Raw genomic sequence first — 16,643 nt, 5'->3', positions numbered from 1 at the left:
CCCCCCCCCCCCCCCCCCCCATTTCCCAAGATGATTGTGCGTGATTTTAGTTTATATACATTGGTCTTGTTTAAAGTTCCATTTTTCTTCTTAAGGCTCAAATACAACTGCTTAAGCGCCGCTGATTTCGCGCTGCGTCTTGTCGTAGATCCAGTCGTTGAGACCCTTGCGATTCCTGGCAATCTCGATAGCGTAAAACTGCATGCGGGGGACTGTTAAAAGGTTAGTCAATGCTGTGACCTCTTTTTCTTCTCTTTGTATCGCTTCCAATCTCTTCCGTTTGAGTCAAGTCTCCTGTTTTTAGCAAGAAAACTCACCGAAAATAGTATTCCTCTCCTCGTACTCGACACCAGGGTTGTTGCGCAACATAGTACCAAAGTTGTAGTCTTCAATAGTCTTCTCGTAGGCCATGAGGAACGGGCGCCACTTTGCCTTGCCCTCCTTGCTCTTCATTTCGTCCTCGTCAATCGTCTTGGAAGGGTCGAAGTGGGGGAAGGTCTCCATGAGGTGGTTGTAAATGTCGTCGTCCATCTTGGTCAGGCGGAGGGACGATCCCTTAACCTTTTCAAGAATGGACCAGTACGTGGCCATGTGCTGGACGACTAGAGTCGAGAGTTAGCAAAAGCGACACAATGAGAGTGATTTCCGGGAACCTCATTGAAACCCAGGCCATTTTTACCCTTGACGGCAAACTGCTTCTCCATCTACATCACTGGAATATTAGCAAAAGGGATGACGCGCGTTCCTATGTGGGGGTGGTTTGTGGTGTCGTTGCGACGTACATCTTCCATGTTCTGTGCATCTTCAGCGTTGAAATCCTTGGGGATGGGGCCGCCGCCCGCCGACATTTGGTCCATAGGGTCCATTATGAGCAAATATCGTGGCGTGAAACGTTCTAGGTGTTGTCTCTAGGTTGGGTGAATGTCGACGTTATCGTCGTCGTCGTCAAAATGCTGGATTTTTTTCTCGTAGTGTCTCTTCCAACGTGGGGGAAAGGGCTTAAATGGATGGCGGGGCAGCAATGATATCAGCGGTTTGGAAAAAAAATCTCGGGTTTGATTATGTCATCCAATGTGTCGTGATCCTGTAAGAATTCAGACTCGGTGGCTGTTTCTTTTTCGGTCCTCTTCTTCTGCTTTTTTTCTCGGTTACTATAATAAATAAATAGATTTACATCGGATAACTAGATATACATGAGTTGAATATGTTGGAAACTATCCGGCGGCGATGTGGTTATTTCGCAGCATTGTTACTACATCATACCATTTACTAGCAGTGCCTTCGAGCTGCTTCTAGCAGGTTGCAGGTAAACCAGCGTCTTGTCCATGACGTATCAAAACACGTAGTGTGAAAAACAGATGAGTCCATGGAAGAGAAGTTGATCCATGCCGATCATAATGGAGAGAAGCTAGGAACACTCTAATATTATGTTTTCGTCCGTGATTGTGGAATTTTGAGCTTTCGGATCTCGTTTAGTTTGACGTTTGACGCAAAATGCGACTAAACCCCACTCTCTTCTCTCTTATCCAACACAAGATCTTCCTCTTCTATTCACTTCCTTATCGCTTTTCGCCATTCCTTTCTGTCTCTCCCTTCTTCCCTAGCTATTTGATTATCTGCTGGTTTATTTGATCCAAGTCAGATGAGCACATACACACACAATGAGTCCGGCAGCATTGTATGTGGAACTTGTGCTGTCGCAAGACCCCTGAAGCAAAGCAGCAGCAACAGCAGCTCAACTCGGCATATACGTATTCTTAGATAAGCAGCCAACGCACGCTAACGATCCCTATCCGCCGCATGGCTCCGTCTATCAACTCTCCCCAACAACAATAATATAAGTAGTTACTATTACTCAGTAAATAAGCAGCTACTTGCTACGTACAGAGAAGCATACAGAAGCCCAAATTTCAAACTCAAGCCACGTTGGGTCACCAAAGAGCAAAACGTATTTACGACCCAACCGTCACTGTTAATTGGAATTCGTCTCTGGTTTTGGCCCCCAATATCGTCGTCATCGTCATCATCATCCCTGTCTCGCCCAATTGCGGCTGCGAATGAATGCCTTCCTTGCGACTTGGAGGCTGATCAAAGTCGTATTCGAGTCAACGAATCCTTCCTGAGCCATGGCGGACCAGAAATTCACTACCTGGTGGGCCGTTGTCCACATCGCAATTATCCTATTCCGTTACACGCCCTGTCTTTATGTAGCTGGCATCGCCTCTCTGTTCCTCATCAATGGCTCTGGAGCCTGGGACCTGACATCAATGAGGATTCTGTGCGGTGCCTTGACGGCCGAGGCTGTCTACTATCTTTCCGCATGGCGCCCATACCACGCACGTCTCAACCTCCCCGCAGAGTACCCTGAGCTGTGGCCAGCCACGCGTAAGGAGAGACGAGAACTCTTTGATGAGTGCTTTGCCCATGTCTCTGAACCGGAAGCCTATCTCCGCTGGTGGTTTCTGGGATCAGACCGACACGATATTCGTCGAGACAACGTGAGAGAGTTCATTACCTGGGGCTTCTTTGATAGAGATAGCCTATACCCGGATGTCCATCCAGAGGACGCCGAGCTCCAGAAGGAGATTGACGAGTATGTAGCTGCCTTTGAGAAGAAGTTGGGGTCCCCTCTTGCTGAGGGCCGTGGCCCAGCCAAAAGCCTGCGTCTCACTGTAGACCCAATTCAGACAGCTTACCGCGGTCTGGCCTGGTACTCGGTTGTCTTTCTCATCGACCAACTCACACACCTGTCAATGGCTTTGATGGGATTTCGATATCATCCACCGGCTGAAGGAGCACCCGTCTTCCCCCCCCGGCCACAGGTCCTCTTGGCCAGCGAAACGTCTCCCGCATCCAGCCTTGGTTACTGGTTCAAACCCCATAGGGCTGGACCAGACACGTTGCCCGTTGTCTTCTTCCATGGAATCGGAATCGGCCTTTGGACATATCTGCGCTTCTTTTGTGGAATTTCCAAGCCTAATGATAACGGCAGCTCACTCGGAGTCATTGCCATCGAGATGCTCCCAATATCCTTCCGCCTCACATCTCCACTGCCCAGACAATCCGAGTTTGTGCGCCAGGTGACCAACATTCTTGACTACCACGGTTGGGACCAAGTATCCGCTGTTTCCCACTCATACGGTTCCGTGCCGACGACGCATATAATTCGTTCGCCTGAGCTGAAACACCGGGTGACCTCGGTCGTACTGCTCGACCCGGTCACCATCCTCCTGCATCTTCCTTACGTCGCTTACAATTTCACTCGCCGCGCTCCCAGCGCCACCAACGAGTGGGTTTTGTGGTACTTTGCGAGCACAGATCCTGGCGTCGCACACTGCCTCGGCCGTCACTTTTTCTGGCGACACAATGCCGTATTCAAACGCGAGCTACTCGCCCCCGTACCCATCCACCAACATGGCCACTCGGATCGTGCACAGTCAGATGGCAGTGCCCAGTTAGGACGCGACAGCAGTGACAGCAGTAATGACGACCATATTTACGTCCGGCCCAGGAGAGTGGCCGTATGCCTGTCCGGCCGAGATTTAATTGTTGAGACGGGTGCTGTGGCTCAGTACCTGACCCAGCAGGAGGAACCAAAGGGCGGGGAGTCCCATATTGAAGAGTCAACAATAACAAGGACGGACGACTCCATTGAGGTGATGATATTTCCTGATCTAGACCACGCCCAGATATTCACCACTGCAAAAGACACTAGCAGGGTTATTGATCTCGTGAAGAACTATTGTAAGATATGAAAAATTGGACATTTCCCAATAGTATCTGGTAGCGGCTTTATAGGTAAATGTAACTATGTTTCAGAAGCGAAAAAGATAAGAACAAAGATAACAAGGATTTGTTCAAGGGCTTTCAGCTTATATGGCTTTGTTGGTTACGTTCAATAACGCGCGTAGATAGTAGACGATCACATAGGTGCATTAGCCCCCCTAAATAAAGGGCCGCAGCTGTTATAATAATATTAATTATTATTTTATCTATCTAATGAGGCCGTATAAAGGTGAGATCCTGATGTTTACTGTCACATAAAGAGGGAAAGAGGGATGTTCGTCTCTTTTTGGTGTGTTGTGGTATACCGGTTGATGTGTGCTGTATTGATCTTAGTTGTTGTCTATGCTAGAAGGGACAGATCTAACGTTATTATAGTCGAGTCCCGCTTACCTTAGCTATATAATGAATTACTATAACGAATACCTTCTAGAAGCCTTTATACTATCAGCTTATTATACAGCACTAGTTATAGCTTAAGTAAAAGCAAAGAGTTATTTTATAATTATTAATAATAAAGTTAAGTTTTATATATAGGATTAAAGTTCCTAAAAGAAGGCCTTTAGACTTAAACTACTAGTCTATATAAGTTTATTAGTTTTACTATACCTCTTATCATAGAAAATCTACTCCTAGATTAGGTAAGTGAGACTCGACTATAAAACCGTCGAGCCTAGCGCTATGATTATGAGAATAAATAAGAACTTAACACTATATAATACCTTACCTACCTTTAATATATATAAGAATATTAGTAGTGTGTTCTTACTAATATCTCCTTATCCTTTAACCTTCTAATAGTTGATTCCTATAACTATAGCACTACTACTTAAGAGAAGTCTTACTTATATTAGATAGTATTGTTAAGGACTAATGTTACGGCCCGTCATGCGACCTTCACGTGCACGCGACATTTTCCTTTTTACTGACTTACTTATCAACACATTCACTTACACTAACTAACACCCCGATCACTTAATAACTTTAATGATCGCCCTTCGCGATTATCTTAATCACCTAGTGATCGCAATGATCACTATAGACGATCACCTCGTCCCTTTATGTGACGGTTAGTACGACTCTATGCTATAGGGTAGTCAGAGAAGTGTCGTTTTTATATTAGCGAGGCCGTTAGGGCGTCTAACTAAGCAATAAGGCAGTTATAGTTATAGGTGCTAATTATAGAATGAACTAGAGTTCTAAAAGAAGCGTTAACTATTATATTAATAGCTAGGTAAAGAGTGACTAGGCTATAGAAATAAGGTAAACTATATACTAGGTAATTATAGAGTAATAGTATTAATTAGTTATAGCGATTAATGCGATTTACTAGTAATTATAGTAATCGCTCTCTCGAGGCGATTCGTAACGATTATCGTTAAATCGGTATAATCGCGTGTAAGTGAGGGTGTTGATAAGTAAGAAAAATGTGGGGTGCACGTGAAGGTCGCATAATGGGCCATAACACTTTAGTGATCACCTAGTATATAGTTAACCCTATTTCCTTAGCCTAGTCACCCTCTACCTAACTATCAATAATAAAGTCAACGCTTCTATTGAAACCAGTTCCTAATATAGGCACCTACGACTATAACTGCCTTATTTATTACGACCCGTTATGCGGCCTTCACGTGCACCCTACATTTTTCTTACTTATTAACACACTCACTTACACGCGATTATACCGATTCACTATAAATCACCTTAAGGACGATTACTACGATTCCTATTAAATCGCATTAATCGCTATAACTAATTAATACAACCACTTTATAATCGACTAGTATATAGTTAACCTTATTTCTATAGCCTAGTCACTCTTTACCTAGCTATTAATAATATAGTTAACGCTTCTTCTAAAACCCTAGTTCCTTTTAGTAGTAGCACCTACGACTATAACTGCCTATTGCTTAGTACGACATCCTAACTGTCTCGCCAATATAAAACGACATTATCTCTGTCCACCCTATAGCTTAGAGTTGACCCTAACGTCACATTATTGCTCAGTTCGACATCTTAACTGTCTCGCCAATATAAAACGACATCATCTCTATCTACCCTATAGCTTAGAGTTGACGCCAACGTCACAACTAATCAGAAGTAATAGAGAAAGTGATAAAGTCTTACAGTCAAGAGATAGGAAAGAGATTTAGGGTCAACTTTAGGGTTAAAATTAGTAATTATTTATCTCTATCTTCTTTATTTATACCAGCTTCTTTTCTACCTCTTTATACTAGTTCTAGAATCTTATCTTTAATGCCTTTAATTTATATATAATAATCTTTATACTTTCTTAAAACTATTATACTTTTTCTTAGTCTTTAGGGGTGACCTGAAAAAGTAGAGATATCCTTAGTTATTAGATTCGATAAGGACGGTATTAGATCTTATAGACGAAGAGCGTGATCTAAAATATATAAGACTTCTCTTAAGAAGCGTTTATTATTTCTAGAGAATTAACCGTTTATACGTTAATATATATAGTAGCGTATATACGAATATATTACTAATACGCTTATATATTATTAAGGGTAGGCTAGGTATTATATAGTATTAAGTTCTTACTTTTATTATATTTAGAGCGATAGACTTAACTATTTTATAGTCGTGTCCCCGCTTACCTAAGCTATATGTACATTTTCTATAACAAACATAGCGATTACCGCGATCGGGGGAAATTAAGGGCAAACACGTGAACTCTAATCGCAGTGATATCAAATGGATACTTATACATGTCAGCTCTAGTTTTCCCTTTGAGAAGCAGTATCCCGTCTTGGGTATGATTGAGCTGTGTGACACAATGACACAAGCGAGGAATCGAACAATGCCATAGGTTAGAGCTCCTAATTGGCTTGAATGAATCCAAGAACTTGTGTCGTTAATTAGCTGGGTGCATATCGGGTGTATAGGAAAAGGGAGAAGCAAAGAAAAAAAGAACAAAAAACATAAGAGTTCATAAGGACATTTTGCTCGCTCAATAAGTATTAGGATTTCATAGGGTCTTCAACTATTATTATAGGACTGTCTCGTTGTCTAGTGAGAATACTCGTAATTAAAGTCGACAGCGTGCTAAAGTCGGTAGTCGCACATTGTACAAAAGCGGGGGAAATAGTAGGACAAGTACTTAACAATATTAATAGTCGCACCGACCAACCCGCAAGCGCTGCACCTGCTGCTTCTGTGGCCCCCGACTGTCGGCCCTACATCTCATCCATCTCTCCTCCTCCACCCATTCCCTCATTAGCATTACGAAAGGTTTCTTATGCGATTCAATATTACTTTCACCCACAACAACGGGTCTCTCGAGCCAAACGATTTCTGCACTCTTTCTCTATGCCAACGCGACTGGGGGTTTGCTGTTCTGCCTTTGACAAGACAGGCCTGCCAAACAGTGCCATCGTGTGTTTCCTGTCCCACTCAACTCGTGTCTAGTGTGCACCCACCGGTTGGGTACACTCACCTTTTGGACACTTTTGGACACATACGAGTACAAAAAGGCCTTATCCCAGGGTCTCTACTCTATGGAGACACAGAAGCAACAGAGGCGGCCGCTTTTGTACCAATAACGAATAACAAATGCGGCTATTGAGCGTACGTACCTGTCGGTTATGAACGTGACACTGGGGGTCTGCCAGTAGCTGACTCGTGTGTGTCGAAAGGTCCTGAGATTTAAGAGTCTTCGTGGCTAGGCCATATTCAGAAAGAAGAAACGAGAGGTAGAAAGAAACTGGTCCAAGGGGACCGCATGGTGGCCTGTTGAAGCCTGTTTGTGGGACCACGTAGATACGTCTCACCACTCATCGCACCCTCGTCATCGTCATCTCACGGTTGCTATATGCCCACAAAGACATGGAGAGTTTGGCACAATCACCTCTTCCGGGTGCCTCGACACTTCTGGAACTCCCTGTCGAGCTGATTGACGGCATCCTCTCATGCCTGTCACCCTATGACCTCTGCTCCGTGTCCGCCACCTGTCACACGCTGCGGCACCATGCCTTGTCCGATGTCTTATGGCGGCCCATTGTCCAGAGCAACGTGCCAGGCTCGACGGTGCGCAGCCCTCATCCGTGTGAGTCATTCCAACGCCTGTACGCCGAGCATGACCGCCTGTGGTTCCTACCAAAATATAAAATTTGGTTCTGCGATCGTGACCTTCCCGGCAAGTTGATCCTCGTTCGATACGATGACAGGCGTGGGTGCATAGAAGGATTTGAGCTGCTGGCCGTTAGTAAGAGGACGAGGTACGAGGCATGGTCGGCGAATAACCAAGTCATGATCCACAGCTTCGAACCCACGGTCCGACTGCACGTGGACAAACCCATACTGCAGTTCAAGGTGGGCGATAGGGACGAGGACGGCGGCTTCTCGACCCGGCCCGAGGCTAACCGCTTCGCCGACGAGATTCCTATGGTTCTCGACGACAGGCTCCAGCATATGTACAGCAACTTCCTGCTCAACAAACCTCTGAGCCAGGAAGAGGCCGAGATGAGCCTGGTCGAGGACTATCCCTACGGGTCCATCTGGCCACCACCAGCAGTACCAGCACGACAGCATGCGAGAGGCATGAGATCGGGCCAGTATAGCCAATGGCTCCGGACGTATGACCGTCCCCGACGCAGATGCGAGGTATCGGACCAGACCTTTAGCATCCGGCGATGGATACAGATGGGCGGGGCCGTCCATTCTCCGGTTGGTATGGGCCTTGACCGGGTGGGCAGTGTTGCGGGAAGCATTCCCATCTCTGACATGACGGGACGACAACCCGGTGGTGCCATAGGAGCCCACATTGGCGAGGAAGTCATGACATTTTCAACGCTAGACCCAGAGCTGTACAAGCCTACGCCCACCAGACCGTGGAGGGGAATATGGGTGGGTGACTATTCAGGTCATGGGTGCGAGTTCCTCCTCATAAACCAGCCTGACGAGCCGGAGGCTACAGACGAAGAGCTCCATCTCATACGTGAAGAAGGCGAGAGCGATGAGACGTGGGAGCGGAGGAGAATGGACGCGCGCATCTACCGCGGGCGGCTTGGGGCCATCAAGCTCACGGGAGACCCCAATGTGCCGCGCGGTGAGTATACATTTGCTGCAGACGATCTAGGGCCAGATGGATTCGTTGGTCTTGCATCAGAGCCTCCTTTTGAAGGCGTGAGGGTGGTTAGGAGTAAAGGTCATATTGCGCATACGGGATTTATACAGGGTACGTTCTTCCTCCGTATTTTGTTTTAGGCCTTGCATCATTCTTTCTAACACTGTGGCAGACAGATTCATAGAGAGCCAATTACTCCTCCTGGGACCAGACCGACTGGCGCAGTACTGGGTCGGATTCGGGCACATTAGTTTCTTCGAGAGGGTCAACATCGACGACCACCTGGATCCGAATATGAGCCGATGATGTGAATGCGTGATCGCAGTCTACTGTATCAGGTGAAGGCGGCGAGACATGGAAATATGGATATATGAATCACGCTACGAATACATTCTGTTACCGCCATATTCAACCGACAACCTAATACTTGTGACATGTTAGCACCTTGACATTTAGATGACCCTGGGCCTTGACGGACGAGTCCGGGAGTACGAGTACTATTAGCATTACTACTACCTACATGTACTCCGTACGGAGTACGGGGTAATAGTAGAAGTAATGATAGACACATAACAGTCAGGGGGTATCATACGTATTTGTGGCTTAGGCCCAGTGCCCCTATTCTCGTAGATGTGGAGTACGAGTACCGATGCCGATACCATCAATGGGGTATGCGTATGCATGTTCGACAATTGTAGATGAAGTCGTGCCTGTAACCGATCAAGACGTAAGCGGTGTACGAGTAAAAGTCCGAGATCCTCATACTCTCATGGACAGTGAACGGCGTCTATCTGCATATTTAGGTACACGATTTATGCATGGGCGGTTACCAAGGATGAACATTTCATTGATGATGTATATGAATAAAACATGTCACCAGCCGTGTATCAATATGAAGGGTCATGCATCATCGTTACTTGTTCTCCCCTACTCTCTTTTCTTTTTCTGTTCTTCGTCTTCCATGACCTGCTCCGTTCATTTCCATCCACTCCCTTACCTTGTCGTATAAACCACACCGCTCTGACATGATCAGGGGGGAGTACCATATTTATTTCTCGTTCTCTACTGTTTTTTAAACCGTCTTGCTATGGATTCACCTCAGTTCCGTAGCCACAAGTCGCCATGAGTTTCAGGCCCATCATCCACCGATTTACCGGGACCAGCAGTGGAGGTCACTGCCGATGCATTGCCGTCTTTCCACCCCATAGGCCCACTTTGTCTCCTTGGCATGTGCACTACAATTACGCAACTACGCATCTCCAAAGCCAACGACAGCAATCATCTAATGCAAATTCAAGGCGCGGACAGAAGAGTGGAAAGGGGTATTCGGAAAAATCAACTGTGGCCATCACAAGAAATCCCAAGACAACCCCGAATTTACTTCGACTTTCTGCTTATGTTGGCGCTGGTCTGGTTGCGGCTTCCCTCGGCTTATACCATATCACAATACCAGCTCCTCTCGACGTGGCTGCTGTCCCCGACTCCGAAAATGCTGAATGTTCCAAGACAGGACTACCGCGATTTTCCCTTGGAGAGATTCGAAAACACAATAGCGGCTCACCTAACCCCTGGGTTATACACGGCAACAAGGTGTACGACATCACAGACTGGGTCTCGGCTCATCCAGGCGGCGATGTTATCCTGCGTGCTGCCGGAGGTTCAATCGACGGCTACTGGGACATATTCTCCATTCACAAGAACCAATACGTATACGATATTCTGGACACCTATCTTATAGGCTACGTTGATAAAGTCGACCTCTCCTTGGACGGCTCCCGGCTAGCTGTGGCACACGATATCGAGGACCCTTTCTCAGATGATCCAGTCCGCCACCCCGATCTTATAACACGTACCCGGAAGCCACGGAATGCCGAGTCCCCCGCCTGCTCCATCGAGGACAACTTCTTGACCCCCAACGACCTGTTCTACGTTCGAAACCACATGTGGGTGCCCACCGTCGACCAAGATCCAGACGACCACCGTCTTACCATTGAGCTGGCTGATGGGTCCACAAAGTCTTACACGCTGCGTGAGCTCAAAGCCCGCTTCCCCAAACGTACCGTCACGGCCACCCTCCAGTGCTCGGGAAACCGTCGTGCCCACATGAGTGAGGGTTCGGGACGCAAGGCCAACGGTCTACCCTGGGACGTGGGTGCCATATCCAACGCCGTGTGGGAGGGCGTCATGTTAGCCGACATCTTGGCCGATGCTGGCTTTGACCCCAGGAGTTCGCAAAAAGATAAGGATGTCAAGCATGTCCACTTTGTGGGAATGGAAACCTATGGTTCAAGCATACCTATTCGGAAAGCCATGGACCCTTATGGTGATGTCCTCCTGGCCTGGGGTATGAATGGCGAGCCCTTGCCCCGTGATCATGGATTTCCTCTGAGATCCATTGTCCCCGGAAACGTGGCAGCTCGATCAGTCAAGTGGCTCCAGCGCATAGCTCTCAGTGACGACGAAAGTCCTGCCCAGTGGCAGCGTCGAGACTATAAGTGCTTTGGGCCCAATCAAACAGCCGTCGACTGGGATTCAGCCCCCGCCATCCAGGAGATGCCAGTCCAAAGTGCCATCACAGGCGTGCGTCTAGGACATATGAGGAGCAATGGCAAGGATGACAACGGAAATGCTGTCAAAGGTCATCCAATCTCCATGAGCGGTTATGCTTTCTCGGGCGGAGGTCACGGTATTGTGCGAGTTGACGTTTCCCTCGATAACGGCCACACATGGTTCCAGGCCCGTCTCCTGGATGACGGCAGTGATGATGGCGACGACGGGCACAGTAACGTTGTAACGAACCAACCCGGACAGTCATGGTCGTGGAAGCGTTGGCGATTTGACGGGACCGTGCCTCAAGTGACATTCCACGATTCCCAGGATGGCCGGAAGTGCACGCACCTTGTCGTCAAGGCCATCGACGACGCATACAATACCCAACCCGAGAGCTATGCTGCTACCTGGAACATCCGGGGCAACCTCACCTCTGCATGGCACCGTCTCCTTGTTTGTACCGACTGCAGCAGCAAGTCCTGATTCTCTTCGCCTGTTTATCTATTTTCTTATTCTGCGTAGTAGCGTTCAGCATATACCTATCGCCCTCGACTCACAACATGTGACACTTTACACTTGCTGCACCAGTTTACTTATTCATATTTTCAATACGCTCCACAGTCTCTAAAATTGCATTCAACTTCATGTATAAAGTGGCCTTGTATCTCCCCCGTTTCCTGTTTTCGAGATAAAAGTACAACGAAAGATGTTTGCAACTATTACTCTCTGTGTCCCTGATAAGAAATGTAACCCCTCCCTCCCCATGTATATAATACATACAGATTGCCTTGAGCTCAGTCGTCATCTTCCTCCTCGTCGCTGCCTTCGTCGGAAAAGTATTCAAACTCATCGGGCAGTTTAGCCTCCTCGTCACCCTCATTATCCTCATCCACAGCAGTCAAGACACCAGCCGCAGCGGCAGCACCAGCGCCGGGCGTGCTGAACATGTCTCCAAGTCTGCCAAAGGGAGAGGGGCCACCACCCTGAGAGCCGCGTAGAATCTGATCAACCATGGGGTTGCCAGTTGACCCGCCGCGTGTTGGGTCGACGAGTCCATCTAGCAGATTACGTCCACCGCCGGGAGCACCAGGAGTACTAGGTCGGCCGGCACCACCATGGGCGCCCTGACCGGCAACAGGGGCGCGTTCCGTCGTCACCTTGGCCAGCTTCTCCTCAATCAGCGTCTTGGGCTCGTCCGCCTCCGTATCCTCCAAAAGCATGGCTCCACCTGTAACGGGCTGTTCAGAAAGGTTAGCATGCTCTGTTTTATCTCTTCCATCTTAAAAGGGATGTTGAAAACATACCTTCTTGACGAGCCTATAGCGTCCAGCGGGGATGCTCAAGTACTTCAGCTGGCTGGGCAGCACACGCGTCATGTTGTCAATGTCAAAGCCGGCCTTCTCCTTCTCGGGCTCCTTCTTGCTGTCGGAAGTGTCTTTGTTGGCAGCGGCGTCGTCGCCGGTAGCGCCAGGCTCCTTGGTCGTCTGGTCGTCCTTCTTATCGTCGTCGATGTCCATTTTATCGCCCTCGCCCTTCGGAGCAGGGGTGTCAATGTCCATGCCACCCTCAGTCTTCTGGGCACGCTCCTTCTTTTGAGCCCTGCGCTTGGCCCGTGCAGTCGTCGACAGAATAGCCGTGGCGATCATAGCGGGACCCTCCTCGGCCTTGACTTCCTGCTCAGGAGGATAGTCGAAGAGGCTCGGTCGGGCAGAGCAGTGGAACTTGAAGTCGGGCATGTCGAGCTCATGGTCCAGTCCAATGACGGCCGTGGGTGAGAAACTCAGGGACAAAAAGTGGGTGAAGGGGAACCAGTACCAGTACTGGGTGAAGACGGCCATACCGACGATTCCGGCCATGTTGAGGTTGCCCGACTGGGTCTGCAGACCGATGGTGCAGTTGCGGCCACCGGCATCAATAATTCCTGTAGCCAGAGCGGCACCGAACTTGGTCATAGCATCCTCGTGACGGTCGCCGACAACCTTTCTCAGCGTCTTGCGGAACGACGACACCTTGGGGTTCGTAACCTCGTTCTGTTGAACCATAATCATAGACAGAGAGATGAGAGCACCCTGGCGGACAAAGTCGGTGGGGTCCTTAAGCATGGGGTCGAGCAGGTCAATAGCCTCCTCCAGACCGGTGCCGGCGCACGAGATGCCAAGGGCCATGGCAGAACCGTAGCGGACGTGGGGGTTGTATGACTCGGACAGCAGCTCGACCATACGGGGAACGCTGCCGGGCTTGCGGAAGAGGATGAAACCCAGGCTCATGACAGCGATACGGCGAACGTCATCGCTGACATCGCTGACAGCTACGTGAAGCAGCTTGCGGATGGCCTTGTTGCTGCCCGTGCCACAGTAGGCGAGGGCCACCGTCATGATACCACCGTAGCGCAGGGTGGGATCAGGGTCATTGAGAAGGCCCTCGACCAGAATGTCAGCTCCCTCCTGGCGGCCGTACATGATAAGGGCCATGCCCATGGCGACACCCCGGACAATCTTCTCGTGGGTTGTCTCGTGAGCATAGGTAATCATGTCCTCGATAGCCTTGGCGTTGCCGGTGCCCAGCATGATAAGACCCATGGCAAGACCAACAGCTTCGCCGTTGAGGGCCGAGTCCTGGAATAGAATGTCCTTGAGCTTGTCAAAGATATAGGTGTCACCCGTGGCCATTCCGGCAATACCGAGACCGAGGGCGCCACCGTGTTGAAGGACCTCATCCTCGGCATAGGTGAACTGGTGGTCAAGATATTCAAGAGCGTCGGCGCCATGGTTGGCGTGGATCAGACCGTATGCGTACAAGGCGCCACCCTGGCTGAACACGGAGCCGCTGCCAAGACCACCCGCGCGGGGCAGGTAGGGCTCGAGGAGCTTACGCGACTGCGATAGATTGCCTCGATGCATAACACCCAGAGCGGCAGTAGCAGTAAACTTGGACCAGTTGACAGCCTTGCCGAGCCAGTCAAGGTTGTCGCGGAAGAACTTGTCGTTGGTCGTGCCCTGGTTCATAAAGGCATTGCAGAAGGTGACAGCGCTGTGGAAGATGGAGCTGCGGCCCTCGAGACTATCGCGGACCTTATTGAGGATGCTGTGGTCGCTGCGATTGTTTCGGTAGAGAAATTCAAGGTTGAGATAGATCGTCTTAGTGCCGTCAAGAATAGATCGGACGTTGCGGTATGCCTTGGCTGTATCCTCGTCGAGCTCATCCTCAGGATCCTCCTGCTGGTTATCAAGCAGGGACTCACCCTCGCCGTTACCTTCCTTAGCTTCGGTAGATTTGTCCTCTTGAGGGGGTTCTCCGGAGGGCAGAGAGTCGATGACCTTTCCGAGGAACTCTTGAGTGCCGTTGTCGTAAAGGTCAAAGGCAATCTGGTAGGCGTTGGTCAAAGAGATGCGGTCGCCATTGTCGACCAGTGTGCGCAGCATGCGAGAGGCCTCCTCATCCGAGTTGAGATAGACAACGCACTTAGCAATGGCAAAGTAGTCTGGGTTAGGGATCTCGTTGAGCAGGTCGAGAATGAGGCGCAAGATGTCATGGCGGAAGCCCCTCTCCTGAACGATGTCCATGCAAATGCCCAAAGTGTAGTCCATTAGCTCCTCGGCGGGGCCTTGTGGCTGGGAGGCATCCTGCGACTTGGGCTTGGATTGCTTCTGTTCCTGGCTAGCACGCTTAATGACATGGCGCAGGACATCAAGATTTTTGGCCTCGACGGCAATTCCAACGACCTGCCTATACCGCCCCTGCTGGATGCAGCTCTCGAACAGGCGATCGATGACGCGGCGCAGGGCAGCGTCTGTAGTCTGGTTCGGGATCTGGACAACGGAGCCAGAGTGAGCGTCATTTGCAGCGGGCTCGAGGGTGGCGTCCATTGTGGAGTTGTCGATGGAGTCGCGCGAGAGGAGCGACTTGGGGGGCAGGGCCTTCTGGGAGAAGGGAGTGGTGGGGGATGAGACCGCGACGTCGGTGATGTTGGAAAAGGTGGTTGCGAGCTCAGGCAGATCAACGGGCTTCTTGATAGAGGCACGCGTGTTCTTGACCGAGGTGGTTGCGATGTAGCGGTCGACGCACTTGGATATGATTGTGCTCTCAAACTCGCCAGGAGAGTCGAGCTTGAACAGGTCACCGGCGGCGAGGGCGAAGCTCATGGAGTCATTGTAGGCCTGGAGGTGGTAGTAGGCCTTGGATAGAACCAAAGCAGCCAGCTGGCGCTCGGGGAAAGACTCGTCTTCGTAGAGGGACTCGCTGTTGTGTTGCAGGCAGGGGTGGTTAGCTGCCTTTGTTGCCATCATGATCCAGCAGCGGCAACGTTGCAGGATCGAAAACACACGTGAACATACATTTGACTCAGTGCACCAGCAACTTCGGTCCAGACAGTATCAATATCGTCGTTGAGAGTCTGCAAAGCGAAGACCTTGAGCTCGGGTTCTTCCTCATCGAGGAAGGCGAGGATGCCGGTCGCAGACACGAGACCTGGCATGATTGCTGCAACGGAACGGACCCCTGTACAGCTGAATAGATAGAGATGAGAAGTATGAGAGCTAGGAGTATTAACAGAGTGGCTTCAAAAGTGTTTGGGCTTGAAGCTTTATGGAGATGGCGTGTTTGGAAAGGATTACGAGCAATCAGTACGAACAAGAGGAAAAGGAAGTGTATGATGGAAGGGAAGTAGAAAAAGAATACAACCGAATGATGATGGAAAGGTACCCACATGAGCACAGCAACACGTCAGGCACAGCTTCTGCCTAGAGGATCGAGCTGATGCAGGGACTGGATGAGTCAGCGAGGGTTGCCGAAATAGGCTATCACGTGAGAAGTGCGACATGGGTCTTACCAATTCCAGTGCAGCTTTTAGTCTGGATCACGTGCGGGCGTGACAGAAAAAAATGAACATGATGTCACTTACCCTGCATGGTCATCCTTAATATTTTGACTTACCCGGGAGGACATAGAGTTAGTGGTCCTGCCCTTGGGAAAGCTCTATCCAACAAAAGCATCACAACTATCCCTATCTCGCAAACGACGTGGCCACCTCTGTTGCCCGCCAATTGAGCATCATCGCCCTGTCACCATCCAATAATTCATCCTTGGCCGACAGGAATTTGCAATTGCCTGGCAGTTTTCGCATCTCTACGCCGCCCACAACGTCCTGTGACTACTTGATCTCTGCCAAAAAAGCCATCGAGGCGCGACGATGCCCGACTTGCGCTCCGACGATATCAGCCTT

The 16,643-nt window shown here is 49.4% G+C and overlaps 5 protein-coding genes across 5 annotated transcripts; 3 read left to right on the top strand and 2 right to left on the bottom strand.

Annotated features, from left to right (window-relative positions):
* Nucleotides 1–111: 111 nt before the first annotated feature.
* GMORB2_3192 (Pfam:DUF579) lies at nt 112–866 on the bottom strand (the record flags this gene model as incomplete). Its single annotated transcript, XM_035465168.1, has 4 exons — nt 112–212; nt 318–602; nt 680–704; nt 783–866. 4 exons carry the CDS (start codon nt 864–866, stop codon nt 112–114), a joined length of 495 nt encoding a protein of 164 aa, XP_035319043.1.
* A 1,260-nt stretch (nt 867–2,126) lies between these two features.
* GMORB2_3191 (uncharacterized protein) lies at nt 2,127–3,755 on the top strand (the record flags this gene model as incomplete). Its single annotated transcript, XM_035465167.1, has 1 exon — nt 2,127–3,755. The coding sequence occupies one exon, from the start codon at nt 2,127–2,129 to the stop codon at nt 3,753–3,755; it is 1,629 nt and encodes a 542-aa protein (XP_035319042.1).
* Nucleotides 3,756–7,632: 3,877 nt separating this feature from the next.
* On the top strand, nt 7,633–9,178 carry GMORB2_3190 (protein of unknown function (DUF3506); the record flags this gene model as incomplete). The annotated part of the gene is made up of 2 exons (XM_035465166.1): nt 7,633–8,983; nt 9,045–9,178. The coding sequence occupies 2 exons, from the start codon at nt 7,633–7,635 to the stop codon at nt 9,176–9,178; spliced, it is 1,485 nt and encodes a 494-aa protein (XP_035319041.1).
* Nucleotides 9,179–10,361: 1,183 nt separating this feature from the next.
* Nucleotides 10,362–11,905, top strand: GMORB2_3189 (sulfite oxidase; the record flags this gene model as incomplete). Its single annotated transcript, XM_035465165.1, has 2 exons — nt 10,362–10,370; nt 10,463–11,905. The coding sequence occupies 2 exons, from the start codon at nt 10,362–10,364 to the stop codon at nt 11,903–11,905; spliced, it is 1,452 nt and encodes a 483-aa protein (XP_035319040.1).
* A 311-nt stretch (nt 11,906–12,216) lies between these two features.
* On the bottom strand, nt 12,217–15,896 carry GMORB2_3188 (26S proteasome regulatory subunit N2; the record flags this gene model as incomplete). Its single annotated transcript, XM_035465164.1, has 3 exons — nt 12,217–12,660; nt 12,727–15,661; nt 15,757–15,896. The coding sequence occupies 3 exons, from the start codon at nt 15,894–15,896 to the stop codon at nt 12,217–12,219; spliced, it is 3,519 nt and encodes a 1,172-aa protein (XP_035319039.1).
* Between the last annotated feature and the right edge of the window lie 747 nt (nt 15,897–16,643).

The sequence above is a fragment of the Geosmithia morbida genome (assembly GCF_012550715.1).
Source record: "Geosmithia morbida isolate 1262 chromosome Unknown scaffold_16, whole genome shotgun sequence".
NCBI classification, from domain to species: domain Eukaryota; kingdom Fungi; phylum Ascomycota; class Sordariomycetes; order Hypocreales; family Bionectriaceae; genus Geosmithia; species Geosmithia morbida.
This window is presented reverse-complemented; position numbering and strand designations above follow the sequence as displayed.